Here is a 27,379-nt window from a genome sequence, read left to right on the forward strand (position 1 = left end):
GCCAAATTCTTAAGCTGTTAGTTTATACATATATTGCTCTCAGGCAAGACACTCAGATTTGTCCCAATAATCATGTGAGCAGCTCTGTGGGATGGGATAGCTTTTATTTAATTAACATCGTATTTCTCTTGAATATTTTAGGGAAAGCAACAAATACAAATAAAGCTTTTTGCTATTGGTTAACTTAGCTTATTTTTTTTTTCTAATAATAAAAGAAAAAACTTGAATATTCCCTGTCTTTTACTACAGTAGCAGGGAAAATTGCATACTTAAGACTCTTACTAAAATTGTATTTGAAATGCTTGTGCATTAAGTCTTTGCAAACCACGATCAGAGGATTAATCAATGAAAATAATATGAAGAAAAAAAAAAATCACACTTTAAAAACAGCCAAGGGCTTTAGTTAAAGAAATAATGGCTAAACAAATTATAACAAAATCTATTTAAGAGATGCCAAGCTAAACTATTTGTTTCTATCTTAATATTTTACACCTCACTGCACAATTCAAGAGTTTATAAAAAAAAAATTGAAACATCAAAAGCAGATGTTTCTGTGATTTGAGTGTTAATCTTCAGCCCAGGGAACAGGGTGTCCATGACTCATTTTACACAGGCTTCCAGGGAGACGACAGACATTGCATTTCACATGGACGTTTGAGGGCAACACAGTTGTCTAAACTGAGACACAGCTTTATACCTGGCTTTGACAAGATGCTTCCCCTCTTTTCTCGTAACTATATTCATTATAAGGAAAGATCCCTGAAAAACAACAAAAGGCCCTATTTCTTTTGCTGTGACTATGTGTCACCTTTTTGGTCATATTATGGTCTAAACCCTCATGCACATTTTATGTTGGTATAATGAAATTATGACTTCTGGAAAATAGCTGGCAAAAGAGAAGGATGAAGAGGCCACAGATATGCAAACCTGAATCTCTCAGCTGGGTAGGGAGAAAGCTGTTTCAGAAATCCATTTCTGTGGAGCATGCTGTATTTTATTTTCCAAAGACATCTGCTGGATTTGTTTGGGGTTGTGGTTTTTTTTGGCTTTGGGGGGGGGGGGGGGGGCGGGGGGAGGGGTGGTGGGGGGAGTGTTTGTTGTTTTGTTTGGTTGTGTGGGATTTTGGGGATTTCTTGCAGGTTTTGGTGGTTTCTTTTTTATGGTTGGGTGTTTTTGTTTGTGGTTTGTTGGAGTGGCCTTTGGTTTTGGTTGCTTTTTTTGAGAGAGGATAAACAGGTTTTCTCTTCAACTCTTCTCATTTGATGTGCTTTGGTCTTCAGGCTGTCCCTGGCTGGTCCTAGACCACACATTCTGCTTTCTCCAGCACTTCGAAAGAGAACAGCCATGGCTGTAAGGCTTGTCTGGAAACATCTTTATCTCAATATTACAAGATTTTCTGTACTCCACCTTCCTCTGTCCTTTCAACAAGTGAAACCCAGCTTTGACACAAAAGGCAGCTCAGAATAATATCCATTATGGACTATTATAGCCACAGAATAATATCCAATGATGGCCTATTAAGGACAGCAGCAGGACAGCATCACAGCCTGCATGGAGGTGCACTCTTCAATTTCTGTATCCTTATCCAAGGGGCTGAATAAGAATATTTCAAGTGGCTTCACAGTGATTAACTCTTTTTACATTATATTTGGTTATCTTTATTTACAGAAAACAGGAAAAAAGGAGACTGATACCCCAAAATTTAGGTGAGTGAGCAGCTGCACGGTACTTGGTTACCGGCTTGGTTTAAACCACAACATCCCTAACACCCCTCCACACTAGCTTCTTATTAGTGTGCATTTTCTTATATGATGTCCTTTACATCTGTTATGCTGATCTTTTCACCTTTTTATGCCCCTGGCAACCCCTCGAGCACTTTTTCAGAAGGACCAAATTAATACCTACATTCTGATTTAGCAGTTACATCCTTCATTAATCAAGGAAAGTAAACATTCCACTTTATAAAGTGTGATTTGACAGCATAAGCACATGTGAATAATGTAGGCATGTTCTGATAGTTCTGTCACACCTTGGTACCATTTTCCTTAGTTTTTATTTCACTCTATAAATTAGTCAGAGTAGAAAAAACCTGCTTCTAATGAATTATGAGAACAGTTGGCCTTATCTTAAAAATAAAAATAAAACACTTTAAAACATATGCGTCCAACTGTCTTCTTTCTCCTGCAGCACAGCTCCAAGAAATTTGAAAACAGGAGGGGAAACCCTAACTTGAAAAAAAATACTGGATAACTCTCTAGAAAAATTAATAAAGACGTCCAAAAAATCCCTCTATATTCGAATTGCAACTGACCCAGCAAAACTGTCAAGCGTCAAGAAAACAAAGTAGTAGTATTTCAGATAGAACAAGTACATTGAAGCATCAGGAAGAATTTCCTGCAAGTTATTGTATTTTACTGTAGAACATCAGCTCCACCTGCTGGTACAAGTAAGTCCACAGGATGGATGAAAAGTTCATAGATGTTACAGTTTTTGCATAAACCTACGTTTAGCAAAAGAGTCTCTGTGCTGTAAAAAAGTTAAGAGCTTTTGATTTAAAAGAAGTGAAGAGTTGTGTATCAAATGTCTCCTCTAACAGAGCTTGATGACATGAGGGCTTAAGAAAAATAGTTTTCAGTGACAGTATTTCATGGTCTATAAATCACTGTAAGCACATGACTCCAAAAGGTTATTTGTGCCATTCTGCCCCCCCCCCATAAAAATAGCTCCAAATATTAAGAAAGTCAGCTGCTTTTCTGCTAGCTATTAACTTTCATTAAAACCAAATTATGATTAACAACGTGATTCAAACCAAATCCATTAAAACAACAAACCAATATAGCATCACAAGTTACACATCTCAAAAACTCCTACTCCAAAAACCACTGTATATGTTTTCTTTTGATATAAGAAATTAGTTTTCAAGCTGTTTTCACTGGTTTCAAATTTTTAGTTCATATTTTCTGAAAAAAGCCACAGATGTGTGGTTCACACATGCGTAAGTACCTCTAGGCTTCTCTTCAAAGAATCCAGATGCGCAACATAAGTCAGTGTTGAAAACAGTATTCAATTAATTGAGGATTGCTTCAGACATAAAACCTCTTTATTACTTTCTGATTTTTTTTCCAAGATTTTCCAAGTCTTTCCAAAAATTGCCTTTAATTACTTTGTGAGTTTTCCAATAGACCTGTGATTATATAAGATCCCATGTAATACTTGAACTCTAAGCTCCAAACTTCCAAGCTTGATGAAAGTAATGTAATTCTGTCAGCAACAATGCAGACATGTATCTCTCCAAGGAGGCTTATTTAGGGAACATGTAAAATGTTAGAAGAGGTATCTACATACTTCAATGACACAACATGTATATACCAAAAATTTCTACTTTTATGTTTTAGTGCTAGGCTGGCAACTGTTGTCTGCGTGTGCTGTCCCCTCCCTCAAGACAGATAAGCTAGAATAGTTCTGCCTCTTCCTATACTTAACAGAACAGTTACTTGAAATATTTTTTGGTCTTGCTTTCAAAGCAAACTATTTCAAGATACCAAATCATAAAACCCAACCTACCAAAACCCTCCAGTGATCAGCGAGAGCTCAGGGTAGCCTGGAGTTTCCCCAGTTAGACAGACAGAGAGCTGCTGCTTTACTTGGGAGGAGTGTGATAAAACATCATAAAAATAGAACCAAAACTTCTCCATAGCAAGATATTATCTTGACAGATTTCTGCAAGGAATTTACTTTGCTCAGGGTAATAGAACTGTATAAACACAAAATATCTAAACAACAGTCTTCACTCCAGTATCAGCCATAAACTGTATGAAATTCACTCAAAACCATACATTTTGTTTCCACTGGTAGCATGCTGCAATTGTTAAAAAAAGGGTCATACTTACATTAGCCTAAAACACTTGAAAACAACTAGGCAATAATGTCTCTGACGAACTGCAGAAGAGTAAATCTTTTTGGCATAAAATGGTCTAAGAATTGACTAAGCGAATCTCAAGGCAGCTGTACTACGTTGGTAGAGCAAAAATAATGGCAAAGAACTTCTGTTTCGATACCTGAGCAAAAATACTAACCAATCTCGTAAAGATGGCTTTTTTAAGGCAAACTTCAGTCCTAAAAGCTGAGCTGTGAATAGTGTTTCATGACTTCTTTCTTCCTTTATTATAGTAACAACACAGAATCAAACTTTTGTGTATTGATTTCCAAATTTTTCTGTCCATTTCCAAGGAACTTCTGTTTAAATGAATAATGAAAAACCCACAAAAACTTATAGAAAGTACAATAATAGGCAGAACAATTTTTACGTCTATTACGCCTAAATAATGCTCCAATGGCTGTAAGCAGCTAAGCATGAAACAATGGAATTCTACATCAATGTGAGCTAGCAGGCAAATGAAATCAGCATTCCCTACCACAACTCATAGCATTTGTAGAGCTTTAAGCATATGAGCTCTTGCTCAAATAGTCAAGTCAAAGCCATGTTACCTGTTAGCAACCCTCAATAAGTCATTTCACTAGGATACTTTTGAGTAGGCTGCTGAGTCCCTCATTGCCCAAAGACACGTAACCAAGAAGAAATTTTAAATGTCTGGTTTTCTCAGCCATCTGTGTACCAGCACATAGATGGTGTTTGTGCACACAGGCCATTTCCAACACAACACAAAGACCTAAAGGACAAGGCAATAATGCCCCTTGGCTTGTTTTAAGCCCTATTATCTCACTACAGCTTTATTTCCAGACATATCACCAATTATCACAGCTGGAGGGTGAACAACATTCATGCCAGTGTCACATACATTCCCATCCAGTCTAACAGTCAATGTGGATCAGACGTGTTAGTTTAAGGTGAAAAGCAGTCAGGGACAGCCAGTACTCACAGAGCTATCACAGCCCACTTATGGCATGGTCTAACATTCTTACTCCTGTTCTCTGCCATGAACAGCTTACTTTAAGTGGGAGGGTACTCTATGTTTTGCAGCAAGAGGCAACTCACCAAAGTGGGGCTCACAGAAAGCAACATACAGCCCAGAGAAATGCAGGTCAGGCATTACTGATGTCATTAGGAAGAGTTCATTTTCTTAAATTCTCTGGCAAACTGTTCGGAGTGCCATCATGAGAGGTACTCAACAGCCACAAAGTGAGGATGGCAGCTAAAATAAATTGTTGCTACCTAAGTTTGTATTGATGAAGCCCTAAATTTTCCAAAGAACAAGCATTATGTATTAAAGTATATAAACTTTGTATTATAAATAGTTGCATAATTTAGAACTAAGTATTTGTACAGAAGAACACCAAATAACACAAGACATAAGTACCTACACACTGATGAAGAGATTAGTAAAAGCGACTGCTTCTAGCATATACCTAAAACCACAATGTGTCTTATCTCTGAAAACAAGCGAAGAATACATTCCATTTATAGCTTATTAAAAATTCCTTCTTACCTTTAATTTTCTAACAGCATCTCTTACAACTTCAGTGCCTTTGGGCTGCTCCACTTCCGTACTGCCAAGAAACTGAGAAGATTATAATTTGTGAGTAATAAATTATGCCTTGAAAGGCCTAATTAAATCAAGTAATCTTAATTTCCAAATAATATTTTGGGAAGACAACTGTTTAAATACTTGATGAATAACAAATATTCATATAGCTATTTCTAATCAAGAGAATAACAAGAATTAAATTCTAATTAGGCAAATACAAGAATTATCAAAAGCAGCTTTTAAAACACATTTTATCTTGATCCTCTGCAAGTCTATAAATTAGAGATTGTTAAGTACCTTTTCCCACTAGGAAATTACCATTTTGGTAATATAATCTCTTTTAGAGAACAGTGAAACAATGCAAAAAAAAACCCTATGTAAGATACTTTTCATGAATCAACATGAGCCAATGGTTTGGACTATGTTACTAAAACTTTCATACAGTGAGGCAAAACAAATTAAGAAGGCCTGATTTTGCTCTCCAAGCTGCTTGGTAGTTATGTCATAGGTTTAAAGGAACTGGGTTCCAATCTTACACAAAACCAAGGCTCATGCTCAAAGAATTTTTATTAAAGGCCAAATCTTTACCAAGCAAGGTCTTAATGAAAACAAAACATACACCTGTTATTATAGAAAGCACGATACTTCAAAGGACTTTACAATTTATTTGCACGCTGAAATGCCTTTACATTCTTCTATACTGTTTTGCTTTCCTTCTATTGAACGGTTACAAAAAGTATAATAATTCTGCCCAAAATGCATCTATGTAATAATTATTTTGAATTGCCTGGTTTTCATATTGAGGTACAGTTGATTCAAGTCACACCATGTACTTGTACATGCTAAAATATTATTATCAAGAAACAACAACCCCCTCTTTTTTTGTCTAAAGGACACAATTTTCTGTGTAACATGATACACAGAGGTATGTATAATTTTTAAGACTTAGCAGTTTCAAAAGGAACCTAAATTTGCCAAGCTACAGATAACTTTCAACATAGTATCTCTGAAGTTTAAAATCTTATTAAAACTTCAAAACATGTTTACTGTAGTCAATGTCCTCAAGCTTTACTCCTGCGAAGAAACCAATAATTAAGTCCCATTACGTATGTGTTACTGACTCTGAAATATGATGTGCCATCTTGAATACAACAGTGTGTAAATCAAAAGACCACGGACATCTGCTTACTATATTCTCTTTAACAGTTCTCCAGCTAAGAGACCAAGGTTTTGTAGTAACAAAGCAGAAACTTCAATTATTGATTTCACAGAATCATAGAATCCAGAATAGTTAGGGTTGGAAAGGACCTTAAGATCATCTAGTTCCAACCCCCCTGTCATGGGGAGGGACACCTCACATTAAACCATGTCACCCAAGGCTCTGTCCAACCTGGCCTTGAACACTGCCAGGGATGGAGCATTCACAACCTCCCTGGGCAACCTATTCCAGTGCCTCACCACCCTAACAGGAAAGAATTTCCTCCTGTTATCCAACCTAAACTTTCCCTGTTTAAGTTTTAGCCCATTACCCCTTGTCCTATCACTACAGTCCCTAATGAATAGCCCATCCCCAGCATCTCTGTAACCCCCCTTCAGATACTGGAAGGCTGCTATGAGGTCTCCACGCAGCCTTCTCTTTTCCAGGCTGAAGAGCCCCAACTTTCTCAGCCTATCTTCATATGGGAGGTGCTCCAGTCCCCTGATCATCCTCGTGGCCCTCCCCTGGACTTGTTTCAACAGTCCCATGTCCTTTTTATGTTGAGGACACCAGAACTGTACACAGTACTCCAAGTGAGGTCTCATAATGTCTTTCACCTAACATCGCCAATGACTTTAAATAGAGGGTGTGTTCTTCCTTGTGAAAGTGACACACACAGAAAAAGAAGAATAATTCTTTGACATTATGGATACTACACGTGACAGAGACAGAAAGTGCAATGAAAAAAAAGTAACCACAAGTTTAAATGGACAAGAAAGTAGATAATGTCAGATGATGATCTAGGAGGAATGCTGATAATACTAGATATCTGTACACAAGATACCTATACACCACACACCTGGCACAACACAAGAGACAGAGGTAGAACTGCTGTAAAGTTTGTGAGCAGGCCACGGCACACTATATACAGTACAGGAATCCTTCATAGCCACAGGAACTAAGAGCTGCAAGTGTGGACAAGGCTCAAGGAGGAGAGCACAAGTCACTGCTGCCCATAGTGAAGTGGAAGACAGCTGAGCTACTAACTCGCATTACTGCCTTAGAAAACGTAAGCACCATATTAAGCTTTTGCCACAGCTGTGGAACCTGTAAATGTCACTAATTTTTTAAGAAATGTTCCCAAATCCATTTCTGGTCATGAAGGAGAGGGAGAAGTAAGACATCTTAACTAGAAAGATCAATTGCTGAAAGCACAGGTTTAAATGATTGACAATACCTGAAGAAACATACTAACTGGGTTTGCTCAACAAGTTATACAAGAAATAAACAACCAAGATCTGAGATATGTGGAAGCATCATAGAATTGTATTATAGCATCACAACAAGCATTATATCATTATCTATGGAACATAACTTAACCAGCCAGAATTCCAACAGTCATATGCAATAGGCTGTCTTCCAGATGAGTATCTGTTTTAACATTAAGCATCACTATTAAAATTCTTATTGCTCTTGGCAGTTTTGAACTGGATGTGGAGTTAGAGCTTATGCATAATAAACTGTTCAGCATAGGAAAATGTATTTAATCCAGAATTATGAAGAATATTTGCAGCTTAAGTGTTAATATTAATCAGACTGTGCGGCATGGGTTACATTGCTCGAATCTGATATCTATTTGCATCTCTGTTAACTGCACTTGTTTAGCTTGCTTTCTTTGTTGCTGTTAGTTTTTTTAATTCGGGTAAGCTAAAACTTTAGTTATCACCTGCTTACAGATTTCATCCCCAGCTTTCATAAGCTTTTTCATTTTAATCTTTTTTTTTTTCCTTTGGTAAGAGATTAATAAAGAGAAAAGCAGCAATAAAGAGCAAATAGTCTGAATATTTGTATTAATTAGACTGATGTAATTAGGAGGGAAATATTAACAGAACTTCAAATCAAGACAAGTTATTTTCTAATTACAACAGAATGATGACTATGTAATATATGTTTAACATATACCTAATACATTAACTGAAGGCTTTTTAACTGCTTCCTTTTTCTGCTCTGTGCCTTTTCTGTGTGATTTGTCCTATCCTCATATTTTGCTCAATATTAGGTACCAATTACTATGGCATTAATCGTAATAGTTAAGCTAAGCAAACACATACGTATTTGCAAAGCTGAGACTTCAAACGACAAATGCAATATGACAAAGTCCTCTGTGTTTATATAATCCCTAACACAATGGATTGCACTGCCACCTCTGGGATTTCCAAAGTAACTAACAATTAATTCACCATCCTCATGAAATAGGGAGATGGCCATGTCATTATCCTCTTTACAGCAGATTTTTCTCAACAGACCTTACACAAACACAGAGAATAAATATTTGTTATATCAGGAGCTCAGTACAGGTGTGGCATGAATGGTCTAAATATTCATCATGAAACAGTTTCTGCAACAGCAACTGCAAAGCAAAATCAGTAAATATTAGATTTCCTTTTTCAAGATCAGGCTCATTTAGAAAGCAATGCTGATGCAGAATTCTAGATGGGAACTTGATAAGTCAGTGACTGCTCTGACCACTTCCAGGTTCCCTTCTGCAGCTATGAACCTTCTGCAGACCTGGCTGTTGAGCAGAGCCAAGCTAAGACTACTCCTACACATAGCTGCAGAAGAGCAAACCAGAAAATGACGTAGCAGTTCCCCTCAGATCATTCACTATTAAACCTATATGCAAATTAATAAAAGCATTGCATTTTTAAGTCTTCATTAACATCCAATATGTAATATAGGTGAAAAATGTTTTTATATATGATTGTTACATGTATTTACTGTTTGCAGCTAGTAAAAGAGTTATTCTTGAATGTGGTGTACATAATGCATGATAAGCCAACTCCAACAAAAATGCCACCTTTTAAAATGTTTATATACTGTTGAGTGCTAATGACAAAATCACCATAACCATACTGTGTTTCAGTTAGATACTTTAAGAAGTTTGAAGAGGATGACATTTAATATTTTGTTTAACATAAAGCAAGCTAAGGCAGTCTTTTTCCTATATGAATTACATTTTTCATTGCAGTCTTTCATTCTTCCAACCATATTCCCTACAAAACTGATAAAAGGTTATTTTTCTAATATATTACTTATTCTGATCTCACTTGCAGCTGTCTTATCAGAAAAAAAAACCTTTTATGAGGTCAATGAATCTTATCAGTCAAAACAATTTAACTGTTCCTTTAAAATACATTAAGGGTTGCTATTTCCTCACTGATGTCTGCATTAAGAAAATGAGCTGTTGACCAGCCATACAGGAGACAAACACCTCAAACTGGTTATAATTTAATATTAGCAGACAACCAGATGTGCTCACTCCACATGCAAAGATTTGCATGATAGTGCAGCTGCAGAGAATGAACAGACACTGTTTCAACATACCAGAATTAACAGAAGTTTTATCATTGAGAACTGGGAGAATAATTCAGCGCTGAATTATTCTCCCAGTAATGGCCAGGGGAGCTGTCTTGCACAACAAACTAGCATGCAGACCTCTTGTGAAATGAAAACTTTCCTACATATTTAGATTGAGCAAGACATGTTTTGGTCCAATTCCATACTGATTAAAAATGCTTTTATAGTTGTACTTTGGCTAGAGAAACTATTAAAAGAAAAGGTAGGTCTTTCTTTGCCTTTATTCTGCTGGCTTAATTAAAAGTCAATTTCAAATGTAGGGTGACTTCAGGCATTCCAAATCCTTTACAGTTCTGACAAGTCTACTGCTGTTACCATCTGCCTCAGCTGCAAGTAAGGTCAGGTGAATTAACAGTTCACTTTTTTCCTTGCCCTAAACAAGATGCCCTCCAGTAATTCTACCCAATCTGCTTACATTTCAGACCTCAACATTCTACTTTTTTACATGTGAAGCATATCCAGATGCTTTTCTTCAGAACTCAAGGGGAAAAACAAAAACTTATCCATCCTTTGGAAAAGTTACTTTTATCAGAGTCAAAGAGAATCATTAAATCTAGAACTTGACTAAGAAAGAGTTTTAGGTGAACTTTTGAATAGTTAATGTAGACCTCCACTCTTCCAGTAGAGAGCAGTGTAGGTATTTCAAAACTAAAACAACATCTGTTTTCTTTTGTCATCACATTTCAATCTTTCAAACACCCATCCTGAACAGTGCCACACTGAAATTACTCTGAAATCCCTAAACATTAAAAGTTCCCTTGTATGCAGATATAAACACAACTGTATTAAAAAAAGGACTTATACTTTACTATATACTAATACAATAAAGGAGAAAAGCAATACAAAATTACTGGATACCTACTGCCAGAATTTGACAAATTAGCTCCTTCTACAGCAGAAATTAAAGGATGTTGATTTACTGATGAAAGGAAGACAACTGAATCCACATTCTAATAACATCAGAATAACAGTATATAATACACAATGAGAACAAAAGAGACATGGGACCACTTCTGAAGCTATGCAGAAAACAGATGAACAAATGTCTATGCAGTTTTTGCTCAACCTTGCATATGCGAGTCTTCTTTTTCAATTAAGCAGTGTAAATACCCACCTTTTTCTGTTTTGGATTCCTTCTCCTTTTCCACCCCACAATGCAGCTCCTCACTCGCAACAGCTTCCATGGTTTTGCCAGAGTACATAAATGTTTGGTTTTTTCCTTTTTGGGGAGCATTTCTCAACAGCAACACCTTAAAAAACAACTGCCTCTCCTAGGCATGACTGCTGCTCAAATGAGAGCAGAAATCAAACTCACCACGTGGGAGGGAGATACAGAAAAGTGCCACAGACATCAGCACATTCCGTGGATATCCCCTGCTCATCTGATATGTCATGTGCCACACAAACAGTGACTAACACAGGAAAACAATTCTGTGCCTTTTTCTGAGGGAGTGTTCAAGTACTATTTGCAATAAAGGAAGGAATGCATGATTAAAAAGAGAAAAAAAACAAACAAGAGAGGTCTTCTAACAGAAATCTTACAGAAATCAAATATTATCAGGTATTTCATCCATCAGTAGAATTAAGCCAAATTCATAAGGGAAACACAGGGGTGAAGATATTTACAGTAATTAAGATATAAAGAAAGAAAAACCTATTTAATAAGCTACTGAAATATAGAGGGTGGGTGAGAAGAGCATTAGAGAAAGGACTATAAAATAATTAGGCAGTGGTTAACTGAAGAATCTTCCAGATACAGTAAAAAACACTGTGCTTGATTTTAAGCAACCTCTCAACAAGCCACACTGGTTTAATTTGTATTTTTTTCTATTCTCTAGAAGTGCAGTAACTTAAGAATTCTTCACTATCAGCCATGTAAACAATCATCTCAGTCTTTAAATTTGGTGCTATGACTAAATAATAAAGAACATAATGTGGTAACTAAAGCTTAACATATTTTTGAACATTTGATGGACATAGACAATACAGACATTTCTTTGTCTGTGTCTACAGACACTTCACCAGGCTCTGGATGTGGTTCTTGTCAGGAATCCAAATATCTGGAAGCAGGAATATCTAAAAATATTCTGGTAAAGATGCCTGAAAAACTGAGGACATATGGCAGTGCTAATCCTGCCTATACCTGTCTTCTAACCCAAGTTCAGATTTAATGAGAAATTATATAGCTGCTCACTAGGAAGAAATCTGAAGTGTGGTCCAAATAAATTGAATCTAGTTAAGCACAATTTTAAAGGCAAAATAATGAGATTAAATTATATCATATCAGGTCATATTCTTCCTCAAGTCCCACTGCATTTGAATCCACAGCCAAATGGGAAAAAAACAAAGGGCACAGAAAAAGGAAAATACAATAGGATTATGCATTCATATTAACATAACCAGTTTGTTTGCAAGCAGAACTTCAGGAGAATTTATGATACCACTCTGTAAATGACCAAAACTTAGTATCATATGCTGAAGGGGCTATCAACAAGGATATATTTAAAACCAAATCAGATAGCAACACAGCCATCAAAGATGTTCTCTGCATAAACGTGTCTAATTCTAAAGATAAAATAATGTTAAGAAATAAAGCTAGTACCTTTGCAAGGAAGATAAGAGCAGGCTGGAATACAGAAAGAAAGCAGGAAAAGTAAAGAGCTTATCTTGTCAAGACTGTCACTATAGAAAAAAATACCAGTTGTACAAGAAAAAACATTCAGTATTTCTTCAATCCATCAATCACCACAGCACTTCAGAAGCACATCTCCAACTGTATCATGCTCTGAAAATGTTGTCAGGCTGAATCTGAAGAGGGTAACAGACCTAGGATGGGGTGGGGGGGGCGGGGGAAGGGGCTGTACGGTGCTCTCCCATTGCATGCAGCATCACCAGCCACCATACAGCTACCCAAATTTTAGCCACAGGCTGAGAATAAACACAGCTACATGCACACTTATTTCCATCTCTAACAACTGGATAAGGAAAAGCAGTTCTTTGGCAGTGCTCTGCAGACCTGTTGGCTGGAGCTAACAGCTCACTGCTGGTCTAAGTGAGCATTATGTTCCCACTCAGTGAAATTACAGAGGCAGCAACAGAAGGATAATAGGAATATCCCTTAGGGATATACCAGCTTGGAGCAAAAATCAGCAAGCTGAGTAATTTTTAGAAAATTCTTTAAAAACATTTGCTGCATAGGAAAAGAGCTTAAAAAGGAAAATTTTAAGAATGCAAAATGACAGCAATGCCAGTATTAGTAGAAAACCGTACTGAAAGCCTGCTTTTCTTTTAAGCCCAGATGCACTTCCCACAGCTGATAAATAAAAAAAAAATAGAGGTAATATTTATCATGAAATAAACAAGGTCAAAGGAAGATGGTAGTGAAAGCCAACTGATCACTGGAGAAAAATAATTTCTTACCATACATTCCCTGGTGACTGAGGGAAACACATTCTTTTGACATCATTCTTTCTTCGTGTATTCTGCAATGTTCATTAGTCTCACATGCAAGAATCCTGTGCTCGGAGACTTGATAAAATGAAGTGGTAAAATAAAGAACACCGCACTTCCAAACTCTGGTTTCAATTTGGACATATCAGTATTTCCAGTTTTGGCCTTTTCACATGAGAACAGGTTTGGGTTTGTTGTGGTTTTGGGTTTTATCTGGTGTGTGATCCTCTCCCCAGGATCTGTCAGCTCTTTTTACTACAACAGATGTCTGTGGGTAATCCAAAGGCACCACCTTCAAGTTATTATAGCTCCTTCACTTTCAGTACAAAAGCATTAACACTTTACACAGAGATTCACCTAATGTTGAACAATGGCATCAAATTACTTTACAAACCTGTTTCTCTGCTCCTATTCATCAACTCTGCAGAGCCTCCTGTCGTGTATCATTGTTACTGCCTGGAAGTTTTAAGATAAATAACAAGAGAAAACTCATCAAATGAGCATACTGTTGATTACTTTGACCTGGCTTGATCATATTCATGGTCTGAATGACTTCTGCTTGGCTAGAAAATGACCAAGCCATCCAGCTATAGATACTGAATAACATCCCTGCCAGCTCCTGCAATCTTCTATCATTACTCTTGTATTAGTTTAGATTTTATTTAGTCTCTCACCTCCAAGAACTGGCAATTCTAAATTCAGTGCTGAATCTTAAAATGTAAGAATTATCATTATTGAGCCAACATTCAGTGAAGGTGATTACTCAGGTTATACTTCTGATAATGTGGGTGCAAGGGAAGAGTGCACCTGTACATTCACAAAACCATTCTGTATCCAGACATGGAAAATGGAACTAATCAACACCCTTCCTTTAGAAACTTATATTCCAAATATGAAGCCGCTCTGATACTCACTCACTGAAGATATACCACACAGCTTGAATACCTAATTCTGAAAATCTGTATTCCTGATGGGATTGTTCCCAGTAAAAAAAAATACTTGCTTTACCTGAACTGAAGGGAATCCACCTAAAAGTAATTCAACATCATTATTTTAAACATTGACTTTTCAGCTTTGAAAGTGCATAACAGAGTGGACAGGTCTGTCAGCTTTACAATTCCATAATTAGTGGACTTAGTTCTGCACCACAGAACTGGATTCAACTCAAGGATCATTTTTTTATGGAAACAGTAAAGTGAGACTAAGCCTGCAAATTTGCTGACATATTTTTCACCTAGCTCTAGATATTTTGAAATATCTTACTGTAAGAAAGCTGATGTTATCTTTTCATTTATTTTCATAAACCAGGCGCCAGTACAGTGATTTAATTCATATTAACTGTAAGGCAACTTCAACAATTCCTACATTCCACTAAAATGTACTGTTTGTACAAAATGTAGCTGTCCTCAAAACAGCTCTGCACCTACAGAGTGTTTTGCAAAGATATCAAATGTAACTGTTAGAAAACTTTAGAACACAGAGACCACCTTTGCTTTAATTCCCCCTTAATCTCTGAAAATGCCAGCTAGCAACACTGGCAATTCCAGAGGGACCTTCACTGCACTGCAGTATGAACAAAATGTTTTTGCTGTTACTACTTGCATAAACCCACTGTCTACCTGGACTGAGGTTACAGTTCCATTGCTTTAGCATTCCCAAAATGCTGAAGGACAGCCCTGCCCTCCACCTCCTCAAAAAACTCCAACTATTACAACGCTACAATTAAAGGAATAGCAAGATCAAGATCCCAAGTGCTAGTATTCTCACAACATTTTTAGGAATTACCACATAACACCCTGCATAAGATATGCAAAACTGTTGTCCTAGGTTTTGGCTCTGTTTTGCCCTGCTGCTATATCAACCCGCTGGTTTTCATAATGCCACTGTTCCTTTAACTGTAGCATGTACTGGTCTGCTCTGTGTTAGCGTTCCGCAGGCTATCTGGCCTTCTTCACAAAATACGCCAAGTTAAAGCTTGAACTCAAGTGTTCTCAGGCTCCACCTGTCCTGGTCACATTTTTTTTTTTTCCTGCTGCAAACATTCAGCCTATCAAACAGAACGTCCCCAAGAACAATTAAAACTGAACTGAGATGACAAACAACCCTTATGAAGAAACAAGCTATGCTGTCAATTATTTGATAACAAAACCAATCTTAGCTCACAAAACAGGCAAAAACTGCTTTGCCAGTAAGATGAAGCGTTGTAAAGCTGAAAGCATTTTGATTAACTCACAACTTCTTTAATGTAGTGAGGCAGCTGGATTAGGGGTGCACCCCTGAGCCACAAGAGTAAACAGGCCACAACGTCATTCAGAATGCGGCTGCTGCTTCAAAGAGATATTTCCCAGATGACTTCATTGCTAGGCATGAATCCAAGAGCAGGCTTCAGATTCTCTTTTCATAACAACATGTACAAGATCATCCAGGAGTTTCCATGTGCTGTTTCAAGGTGCGACTATGCAATTCCGAGTGTTCAGCTTCCAATAACTTCTGCAGCTTAAAGCTGGACAAAAAATCTTAAGAGCCTTCTTCTGTTCAATGCAAATTAACTCTACAAGTTGTGTAAGAAGTTGTAATGGATTTTTATATATATAAATATATATATTGAGACAAATGGAAAAGTGTTGAAGTTACTCGTTTGGACTGGAAAATACTAACATTATCTTACAAAAACAGATACAATTCCAGAGTAATTTTCAATTTTTTGAATAATGTTTATTTTTCCCTAAACTGATTTCTGCCTTCTCTGACTAACACGATAATGCTGAACTTGTCATATCACACTCTTTTGCCATGGTAACATATAATGACAAACAGAAACATGAATTCCCTGTGGGACAAAAAAAACAAAAAACAAAAAAACAAACCAACAAAAAAAAAACCCAAACAAAACAGAAAAAGCCATAGTTAGGAACAAAATTCTCACTGAAACACAAATAGCCTTAGTAATAGGAACAAATAATTATTGTCCATAACTCTCAATTTATTAAAGCCCTTTTCCAGTTTAATGTTAAATATGAAATTGCCTACATTAAGGGCATTGCACCTCTTCTGAATCTCTGAACTACCTTTGTTGGGTTTTTCAATTTTTTTGTTTCCTAAACTGTAGAGTTTAGAGTTCCTATACTGAGAATCACTACATTTGTAAAAATAAAGAATGAACCTAACATTTTCTTAGTAAAGCAATTTCAGGGGGGAAATACGCTGAGTCACTATGAAAAGTGTAACCCATAATCACATGGATAATCTACAACAACTTGTTAAAAGAAGTGCCATACCCACATAAATTAATAGAAATATTTTCACAAAAGTGGCCAAGAAAATGTCTGTTTTCTAACTAAAATGCAATTTTTTATTTTGATCCTAAAAACTACTTCCTAAGCTCCACCTTCTACTTTGATTGTATAGTTAGTTTTGCACAAATTACATCTGCAAACATCTTTGGGAGTTACTGTATTCACAGAATATCCTCAGAAATTGTCAGGGAATATTTGACTGGGGTAGCCAAGTGAAAATTAGGTTAGCTATCTGTGGAAGTTAAAGAAGATCCATGCAGCAGACAAAGCAGAGTAGTAACTGTGAACCAAAAACTGCATCACGTTTAAAGTTCTAAGAAAGTATCTAAATAAAGTGAGTATCTTGTAGGAAAAGGACAGGGAAATCAGCACTGGTTCTGGGTGTTTTGATTATCTGAAATGAAGAGGTAACAGCATAAAGAAAGCACACATAGGAGGCAAGCTGAAAGAGCAAATGCGTAACAGAGGCTGAAGTGCACCAGAACATATAGAAGCTTAAGGCTAAATGGGTGGCACTTAAACAAAGCAGTTAGATAACATTTCAATCTATTACAGATTCATGACTACAGTTAAAGAATCTTCAGGAATCACATTTAAGATTTTTACGGAATAATAGAAAAATATTGGAAATCTTGCTTTCAAAGACATGGAATGTATCCTTAACATACATCTACCTTATTATCTGAGAATGTCCTGCCTGTAAAAGAAAGCCGAATCCTGCTCTGAATCTTCCTTCTTCAATTCCAGCATGGATTCTGGAAGCAAGTACTGCATAGGCAATGAACCCTAACAAGAAAAGCACTTCTTATATTGGTTTAGTTGTGCTGGATCTTTCACTTTTCCTTCATAGAACTAGAAGTGTATCCCCTGTGACGATTACTGTTTTATGAACCTGTTCATATTCTCTTGTCATCTGTTTATTTAGAAGAAACTGCCATTTCTTCACATAATCTCACATGAAAGCCAACTATAAAACATATGTGATCACCATAATTCAACACTTGGCCTTCAGGTACTTCCAAGAACATCATTAAATGAGTTTTCCTAAAACCTAACTAGGATGAGAGTCATTTAATTTAAAATAATACTTGGAACAGAAAGAACTGCCTCATTAAGCTACCATTCTTTAGATATGTAAATCAAATTTGCAGAGCACTACCTAAACATTGGAGATATTTTTCCCTCTAAATAATATAAATTAGGAACCAGAATTTTTATTAGAAAGATTATTTTAGCAAAGTGGAAAAATGTTTAATAATGACTACTTCAACTTGACAACACCAGATATGAAATGAAACCACTAGTATTGTGACTGTAAGATCTATCAGCAGATGAGACGAACATCTCAGATGAACTGTTCTAAGAGAATATAACTGTGTTGGAAAGTAATTCATAAATTATCTTCCAATGGCAATTAATCCAACACTAATGTTGGCTGTCATTTTGCTTTATAAAAAATACTATGCTTTTCAATAAAAGACCTATATTGTGGTGCTAAAGGAGTAAAATTAATCTAGTCTAGATGATTATAGTGATACCTGTATTGTTAGGTGAACATAAAGTAAGAAAACAGCATATTTCAAAATCCTTCATGTAAGGATTGAGAGTCTTCTCTAAATAGAAACATAATACTTTTTACTAAGACAGCATGTACTGAGAACACATTTAGTCTTGAGCTCAAGGCACTAAAGTAGAATTCAAAATTTGGGGTCTGATTTGAAAACAGATTTGGGGCAGATATGCAGAAAATCTCCAGTATTACCTCAGTATCTTTGAGGATAACAATTCACCCATTTCTTGTCTACATTATCATTTAATTAACCCAACTGAGAAAAACGCTCATGAGAATCAAGTCCAAGGTCTTCTGTTGCTCACATATTCTGAACTTTGACCTGTGCTTGACTGCTTCAGGGCAGCACCTAGAGTCTCTGCCTCATTATTCTACAGGCTCTACAAACACAGGAAAGTTCACCCTTAGTTTCAAAGAATGCATGATCTAATGAATTTGATAAATTACACTAGCCTCTTGGAAATGCACAGCATAATTTCAGTTAGTATGTCTGAGTGTTATTCATAAAAATCAGTATAAAACATCTCACCCATTCTTCCTTGTACACATCAGTCTAACAGCAAATACTAATACAAGGAAGATATTGTAAAATACTTTACTACAAGAAAAGTAGTTGTAAAAACTTACAACTAGTACAAAATTAACAGAGTGCTCTTCAATTTTGAAAATAAAACACATGTGAAGAGGTCCAACTTTTCCACCTCCATCTTGCCTGATTACCTAAAGGCAAGATGGGGAAGATGGCAAGCCACTGCAATACATCTCTAAGAAGCATAAGGATGATTCACTTATCCACATACCAAAGTAAGATGTTTTCAAACATCCATTAAGAAAAAAAAACAAACAAAACCTCAAACACCAAAACTGTACCGTTTTAAAGCTTTTAAAAATGGTTTGAACATTAAGTATGCACATGCAATTTCAGTGAATGCTTTTTCATTTTGAGAATGGGTTTGCTTTTAATATTCAGTTCCTCAAAGCCTCATAAATTGCAAGTTGGGATGTGGCCTCTTAATTCTGAGATGTGCCAGAATATGTAACAGATGTTAGAAAGACCTACACATTCCTGACTTATATAGCTTTTCAGAAATAATCCTATATTCATGAGTAGACAAGACTTCCTTCCCACCTAATCTTATTAACAGAATGCTCTAATTAATGTGATTTGCTTATCTCTGACTCTTGACTGTCTCCCACTTCAAAAGCATAAAGTGCTACAGCATTAGTAGATTATACGGTTTAGGGACATTTTTAGTACATGCTTCAAATTATGTGTTCCTTCAAATGCACTCCCTGGTTCCACACATATCATTAAGATTTGATGTATATCCTTGTTTCCACATTTTCTTTCTTTTCAGTAATACTAGAACAACAAATCGAGAAAAGACTTGTAAAACTACAGGAACTGACTAGATTTTATTTCCCTAAAGAATTCAGCATAAAGAAAATATTACTTATGCAAAAGTATAAAGTATGAAAAAAAAAAAAAAGCTTAGACCAATGAAACCCATCACTCTCTCCCTTTTAGTGGCTAATAATCATTTCTAGTGAAAATGTAAGACATTTTAACAAAGCCTTACAAATTGGTTCATGTATTTTTCCTTTGCTATGTTCCAAACCAGAAATAATAATCCAGTAAGTTGCACCTAAAATTCTCAGGTTCTAAGTTCAAAATACTTTTCAAAACAGGCAAAAGTTGGCTTTACACCTTCAGAATCAGAGTAATCTGATATTCATTAGAGTTTGGAAACCACAACTGCTTAGTGTATGTTATTGTCATGGTTTAAGCCCAGCTGCCACGAAGCCTGCTCACTCCCTCCCTCCCTTCCTCTTCACCCTGCTCTCGGAGGGATGGGGAGGAGAATTGAAAGAAAGTAACTCCTATGGGTTGAGATAAGAACAGTCCAGTAACTAAGGTATAACACAAAACCACTACCACCAATAATGATAATGCTACCACCAATAATAACAATGATAGGGGAAATAACAAGGGAAAAGAATACACCAATAATAACAATGCTACCACCAATAATAACAATGATAAGGGAAATAACAAGGGAAAAGAATACAACCGCTCACCACCCACCGGCTGATACCCAGTGTGACCGAGCAGTGATCTAGCCCTTCCAGGTAACTGCCCTCAGTTCTACATCCTGGGCATGACGTGCTGTGGTATGGAATACCTCTTTGGTTGGTTGGGTCAGGTGTCCTGTCTCTGCTTCCTCCTGGCTTTGCCTCCTCCCTGGCAGAGAATGAGACTCACAAAGTCCTTGGTCAGAGTAAACATGACTTAGCAACAACTAAGAACATCCGTGTTATCAGCACTGTTCCCAGGCCAAAAGTCAAAACCACAGCACTGCACCAGCTACTAAGAAGGAGAAAAATGACTGCTACTGCTGAACCCAGGACAGTTATTATTTTATTAAAGTCAGAGACTGCAGCTGCTAGCATGTCTGATGGTTTCTTGAAGATGAATCATTACGGAGATCATGGTGTATTTGTGAAACCCTTCTGAATGGTGAACACCCTAGCTGTTGGACAGATTCCTATAGTCTTGCTTGTGTTGGAAAAATTGTATGTTCTTGTCAAAGTTTCTGTTGAAAAAGTTGTGCTATTCTCTTATTTTCTATGACCCAGTTTTATTCTGGTTGTTTTCCTAGTTTATTTTGGAAATTTCCTGATTATTTCTGGTGAATAATAGATGTAAGGTGGTGGCAGTAGCTCCATAAAAATAGGAAAGGCTGAGCAAAAGAAATACCTCGCTATTTCCAAAAGTAAAAATAGGAGACAAGAAGGACTTAATTCATCTGCAGTCCTGGTTCTAATTTAAAACAAGAATAGTCTCTAAATCACTGCTGGCCACCTAGCCCATGAGTACAATAATCCAGACGTTTGAACTCTGCAGCCTATTACTTCCAGTGTCTGGCATGCAACTCACTTGACACTTGACAGTTCTGAAGCTAAAAAGCCTGCTTAAAGAAACCTCACCTTCTCACAGCTGACAGCTCACATGGAAATAGTGCAGAAAGAATCCCCAGAGGGCATGCTAATGAGGGTACTCGTTAGTTTCAAGCAAACTTAAGAAGTGGGAATAAATACCAGCAACAGAGAAGGAACAGAAAGAGATGTGGAGAGCTGAGTAAATCTTTGCTGATCTTCAGGTCTTAGGAGCTTCCATCCTTATTCTTTGCATGCTTTTTTGTTTTTCGCTTTGTTAATTCTGTTTGGACTAACCTCTGAGTTTTGTTCATTTGTCTCAAATTGACATTCGTATCACTCACTGCCTATTAAACAATTGGTGCTTGCTCTTGCCTGGTGCTGACGAACTCGTGATTCTGAGTACCTTTCACAGTAAAATGAAGATTTATATTCAAATACTAATTTATTCTTTTTCTGAAGAATAAAAAAAATGACATTATAAAAGTTATTTATAAAGCTGCTAATAATTTTGAGTCTTTTCTCAACAGTATCATTGCTCAGCTCTTTTGAGACAGATATTGGAGCAGTGATGTGCCTGTTTAAAACTCAGTTTAAAACTTTTAGTTAACACAGTAACTTTAGAAATATGCTTTAGATACTGTGTTCAATACTAAATGCCATTATTGCTGCTGCAAGCGAGCTCCTATTACTACTGCTTCTACTTGTTTTTTCTGTACACACACAAGGCTTGACTTCACGAATGAAGATTTGGGAAGGGCTTTACTCATACTTATTACAAGCGCGCTAATGACTAAAAAGACCAATGTGAGATAGGCAAATCTGGCTGCAAAAACCACAGAGAAAGGTCTCCTTGGGTGGTATAGGTGCGGCGTAATTCTTTCTACGTCTTTTCTCCTCGAGACTAGTTCTGCGTGAGTCCTCAAAGGAGTCAAAGGCATTATGTCTACTGTGTCTCCAAGTCTCCCGATTAGAGGCCAAGGTGGACCACTGATGGTAGTCAATATGGCCAAGGTTGAGGTATTGTTTCAGGGAGTCCTTATATCTCCTCTTTGGGGCACTTCTCTTGTGGCAGCCAGGGGCGAGTTCACCATAAAACACAACCTTAGGGAGGCAGTGATCCTCCATCCTGGAGACGTGCCCTGCCCAGCACAGCTGCAATTTCAGCAATATGGCCTCGATACTGGTGACCCCTGCCTGTTCAAGGACAGTAACATTTGACACATAGTCAGTCCAATGGATGCTTAGAATTGTACTGAGGCAGCGCTGACGCAAGAGTTCGAGGAGTTGCAGGTGATGGCGGTAGATAACCGATTCAGACCCATATAAAAGAGTAGACAGTACAATGGCTCTACAGACACTGATCTTTGTACTTTTCTTCCGGGGGTTTATTGCACCAGACTCTTTTATGGAGTTTTCCAAAGGCTCTATATGCCTTTGCTATTCTGTTGTCTATCTCTTTGTCAATCGTGGCATCTGAGGAAATAATGCTTCCCAGACAACTGAACTGCTGAACTGACTTAAGCTCTGACTCGCCCATAGTAATGTGGTACTTCTTCTTGTGGTGCGGGTAATCTTCTTGTGGTGCGGGTTGGTAGAGAACTACTGTCTTCTTCAAGCTGAATTCCAGCCCAAAAAGCTCAGCTGCCTCTGCAAAGCAAGATGTTAAATGCTGCAGAGCTGCTGCTGTGTGGGCAACAAGGGCATCATCACCAGCAAAAAGCAGCTCACAGACAAGATGATTTAGGGTCTTAGTGTGGGCCTTCACACGACTTAGATTGAATAGGCTACCATCAGTATATCAAATATAAATGCCGTTTTGTTTGTTGAGGTCTACCGTAGACCTTTGGAGCATCATGCTGAAGAAGATTGTGAATAAAGTTGGTGTGAGAATGCAATCTTGTTTCACACCATTGGTTATTGGGAAGGGCTCAGAGAGTGCATTGCCATATCTGACTTGGCCATGCTGATGCTCATGTAACAGAATAATCATTTTGAGGAACTTGGGGGACAACCTAATCGTTCCAAGATCAGCCACAGGCCTTTTCTGCTCAGTGTCAAAAGCTTTGGTGAGATCAACAAAAGTTACATAGAGCCCCTTAGTCTGTTCTCTACACTTTTCTTGCAGTTGTCTGAGAACAAATACCATGTCTGTGGTACTTCTATTAGCTCTGAAACCACACTGACTTTCAGGTAGAAGTTCTTCTGCGATAGCAGGTACTAATCTGTTTAATAGTATTCTTACAAGAATTTTTCCAGCAATGGAGAGCAGAGTTGTACCTCGGTAGCTTGAGCTGTCTGACTTTACACCTTTTTTCTTATACAGAGTGATGATGATTGCATCATGAAAAACTGATGGTAATTTACCTTGTTCCCAACAGCGCACAACGAGCTCGTGAAATTTATCATGAAGTGCTTGGCCTCCATACTTCCAGATTTCAGGTGGGATTCTGTCAACCCCAGCTGCCTTGCCAGTTTTCACCTGCTGTATAGCCTTAAGAGTCTCTCCCATGGTAGGGGCCAAATCAAATTCGTTTTTCACCAGATGTTGTAAAATGTGCTGGATTCCTTCGCCTTAGACTACACGGTTAGCACTAAAGAGTGTTTGAAAATGTTCAGACCAACGATTCAGGATGGAGATTTTATCTGTAAGAAGCACTCGGCCATCTGCACTGAGTAAGGGGCTTTGAACCTGAAATATGGGTCCGTACACTGGCTTCAGAGCCTCATAGACTCCTCCGTGGTCACCCAGGTCTGCACATAATTGACTCTTTTCTGCTAGGGTGAGCCACCACTTCTTCTGGATGTCTCGAAGCTTCTGTTTAAGTTTGTAAGATGAAAGGCTGCTTTTCTTACATGGCAAAGTGGCTGACCGAGGTGTGCTTGATGAACAGATCTCTTCTTTGTCAGAAATTCCTGGACCTCCTGGTTGCTATCATCAAACCAGTCTTTGTTTTTCTTTAAGGAGAACCCAAAGGATTCTTCGGAGGTCTGCAGGATGCTATTTTTAATATGTTGCCAAAGCGCCTCAGGAGAAAAATCTATAAGCTGGTCTTCAAGTCTAGTTTGAAGGTTAGCCTGAAAGCTGTTCCTCACTGCAGCTACTTGGAGATTATTAACATTAAGCAGCCTCCTCAGAATGCCGCCCCTCTTAGGTTTGGACTTGAAGTGGAAATTAGGTTTGCAACGCACAAGGCAGTGGTCTGTTTGACATTCTGCACTAGGAATCACTCAGGTGTGACAGACATCATGAATATTTCTCTGGTGCACTAAGACATAATCAATAAGGTGCCAGTGTTTAGATCGAGGATGCATTCAGGTTGTTTTCTGGCTGTCTTTCTGCTGGAAAATAGTGTTGGTGATAGTAAGCTGTTGCTCTGCACAGAACTCTAGTAAGAGGCGACCATTATCATTGCAGCTGCCAACACCATGCTTGCCTAGTACTCCTTTCCAGGCTTCAAAGTTCTTACCTACTCGGGCGTTGAAGTCACCAAGGATTACGATCTTATCTTCTATAGAACCTTTTGAATGAGGTGACGCAGGTCGGAGCAGAATTTATCCTTTTCTGCAGGGTCAGCTTGCAGAGTTGGAGCATATATGCTGAAAAGAACATGTTGCTTATTGTGTAGTGGAAGACGTAGGGAGATAATACGATCAGAATGACCTATCGGCAAATTTTCAAGTTTAGAGACGATGGAGTTTTTAATCATGAAGCCAACTCCAGAAAGATGACTTTCAGTTTTGGATTTGCCTGGCCAGTAGAGTCTATAGCTGGCACCATATTCTTTAAGGCTACCTTCCTCATGAAGGCGAACTTCACTGAGAGCAGCAATATCGATGTTAAGTCGTGACAATTTGTGGGCAATTAGTGCAGAATGGCGCTCAAGATCCCTGCTGTTCACTGTATCAGGCATGGTTCTGATGTTCCAACATGCAAGTGTCAATCTGGACACACCTTTGGAGGCAGGTGTATGCCTTTGTCTCTTTGTCTTTAATTGACTGCAACAGAAGATGCCCGCTGGCCGCGGCTAGCCAACCAGGTGGAGGGGGAGATGAGCTTTGATTAGGCCACCTTTTCTAGGCCTCTCTCCATATGGAACAAGCAGTGCTCTCCTTGAAAAAAGGCTGCTTGGTCATTCAGGATGTTGCCAAACAAGACTGTCATCTCCTGGGTCAGCCTCGAGCAACCAATGTCCTGAACCACCTGCATGCAGGGTTGGGTCTGCGACTTCCAGTGCACCTTATCACCTGCCGTTTCATCCTTCACATGTCGCTGCAGGGCTTTGCAAGTGTGGGTAAACCCTTCAGGCCTGCACCGTGGATTTTTAGGTGAGGCACAGCGTGCGCGGAACTGGCTCCACCCTTTACACCTGAGGTTTAACTGCCAGGGCCTAGCGAGCTTGGACGGTGACAGCAAAGTCCTCAGGTCGTAGGTTTGATTAGAGTCCTGTAAGGCCATCCATCTAAGAGAAGGACACTCTGTTTTTTCTGTATATCACATATATATACAAATGTACTTTCAGAACTTGCTGGATTAACACTTTAACATATGGCTCTTCTACATTCCAACAAACAGCTCTTCTACTCCAAGACCCCTGGAAAGAATCACAGTTTATGCAACAAAAATAATTTAAAGAATGCACCTGGCACAGATGGGCCTCAGGTACAATGCTGCAAACCACTGTACTCTGTTAATCATGCCAACAACACAAGTCTTCTGAATCGCAGACTGTGCCAGATAAATCAGTATGATGAAATTCCCTGCTGCAGATTTTCAAGCTTAAGTAAAAGGAGATCAAAACTTAACACACAGGTGATCAAATCTCAGAGTAAAAGGCTACAAAAATCCTTGACCCAGGAAGAAATTTCCCATGTATATTTAAGTTATTGGCTTCATAATCCAGAAGTCACATGAATTCCAGAAATTCTGTATCTGGGTATTTTACACATAACTGACAGAGGGCTATAGACACCTGGAAAAAGAAAACTGCTGTTCCGCACAGTTTTTTGAATTTCTTAGCCAGTGTTTAGCCATAGAAGATACCAGCACTCCAATTATAAGGAAGTGACGTTTTCAAAGCTTTCAGGTAACAGTAAATGGACATGAATGACAAAACTCTGGGTGCGGAAGTACACAGAAACCATGATCCACATGCCGACTAATTCTTGCAAAACAATCTCAATATCCTGACATGTAGGGGCCCATGTGGGCTACTCAAGCATATGCAACAGGCATTCATAGAGTCTTTAAACTTGTGTGTGCATTCATATGCAGATGAGATAAAAAACTGCCTGCAAAAAGAGAAAATGCTAGTATAGCTATAGCAACAAAAATTTATAGTAGAAGTGCTGTTTATGCCATAAAAACATGGCTTTGATAATACCATACACTAATGACTGTGATATGCATATATTCAAAAGACATAATTGCACCTAGAGCCCTGCTACAGCAGTTGCGTCCATTAGAAGCGGCATGGTATTTCTGACTTAAAATTCTTGTCCAAAATGCCTGCTCCATGAAAATATTATCTACCATTCCTCAATGATAAATAAGTTGAAGGTATAAGAAATCCCATAAGTTTGAAAACCTAACAATACTCTGTTTATTGTACTACAGTAAAGAATAATAACGTAAGATACTGCTGAGCAAGGTCTTTTTGCAGAGTATTTGTTACTAATGCCTTTTTTTTTCTGCCTTTCCTACAGTTGCAATAGAAGACCAAGATACATACTGAAAAATTGAAAGGAAAGATCATCCACGGAACTGCAAAACAATTCACAATGTCACCAAACCCCACAATAATACAAAGTAAGAGAATTTTAACAGTCTTTTGTGGGAAGGCTTTGCTCATTTATCTTTAAAGTTTCAAATTTAAACTTCATCAAGAATCATAAATATGTATTTGACAATATTCAAACCTTTAAAAGAAGTCTAAAGTAAACATTAAGGCAGTAGCTGTATCAGCACTAGGAAGCCATCACATCTCCTTGTAAAATAAACTCCCACGTTTATTTTACATGCTTA

At 37.8% G+C, this 27,379-nt stretch overlaps 1 protein-coding gene across 6 annotated transcripts in view; it reads right to left on the reverse strand.

Annotated features, from left to right (window-relative positions):
• Window positions 1-27,379, reverse strand: part of GULP1 (GULP PTB domain containing engulfment adaptor 1) — a 156,002-nt gene that overhangs the window by 37,704 nt on the left and 90,919 nt on the right. For 5 of the 6 annotated variants that reach the window (XM_061457886.1, XM_061457850.1, XM_061457860.1 and 2 more), the window contains exon 4: window positions 5,448-5,519. The exons of the other annotated variant lie outside the window; for it this stretch is intronic. In XM_061457886.1, the coding sequence (XP_061313870.1) occupies window positions 5,448-5,519 (72 nt within the window). The remainder of the gene's footprint in view (window positions 1-5,447; window positions 5,520-27,379) is intronic. 6 annotated transcript variants of the gene reach the window in all.

This window comes from Pezoporus flaviventris, unplaced genomic scaffold, assembly GCF_033815535.1.
Source record: "Pezoporus flaviventris isolate CSIRO_AGI_PZ_B2104156 unplaced genomic scaffold, CSIRO_AGI_Pfla_v1 ptg000001l, whole genome shotgun sequence".
Classification (NCBI taxonomy): domain Eukaryota; kingdom Metazoa; phylum Chordata; class Aves; order Psittaciformes; family Psittacidae; genus Pezoporus; species Pezoporus flaviventris.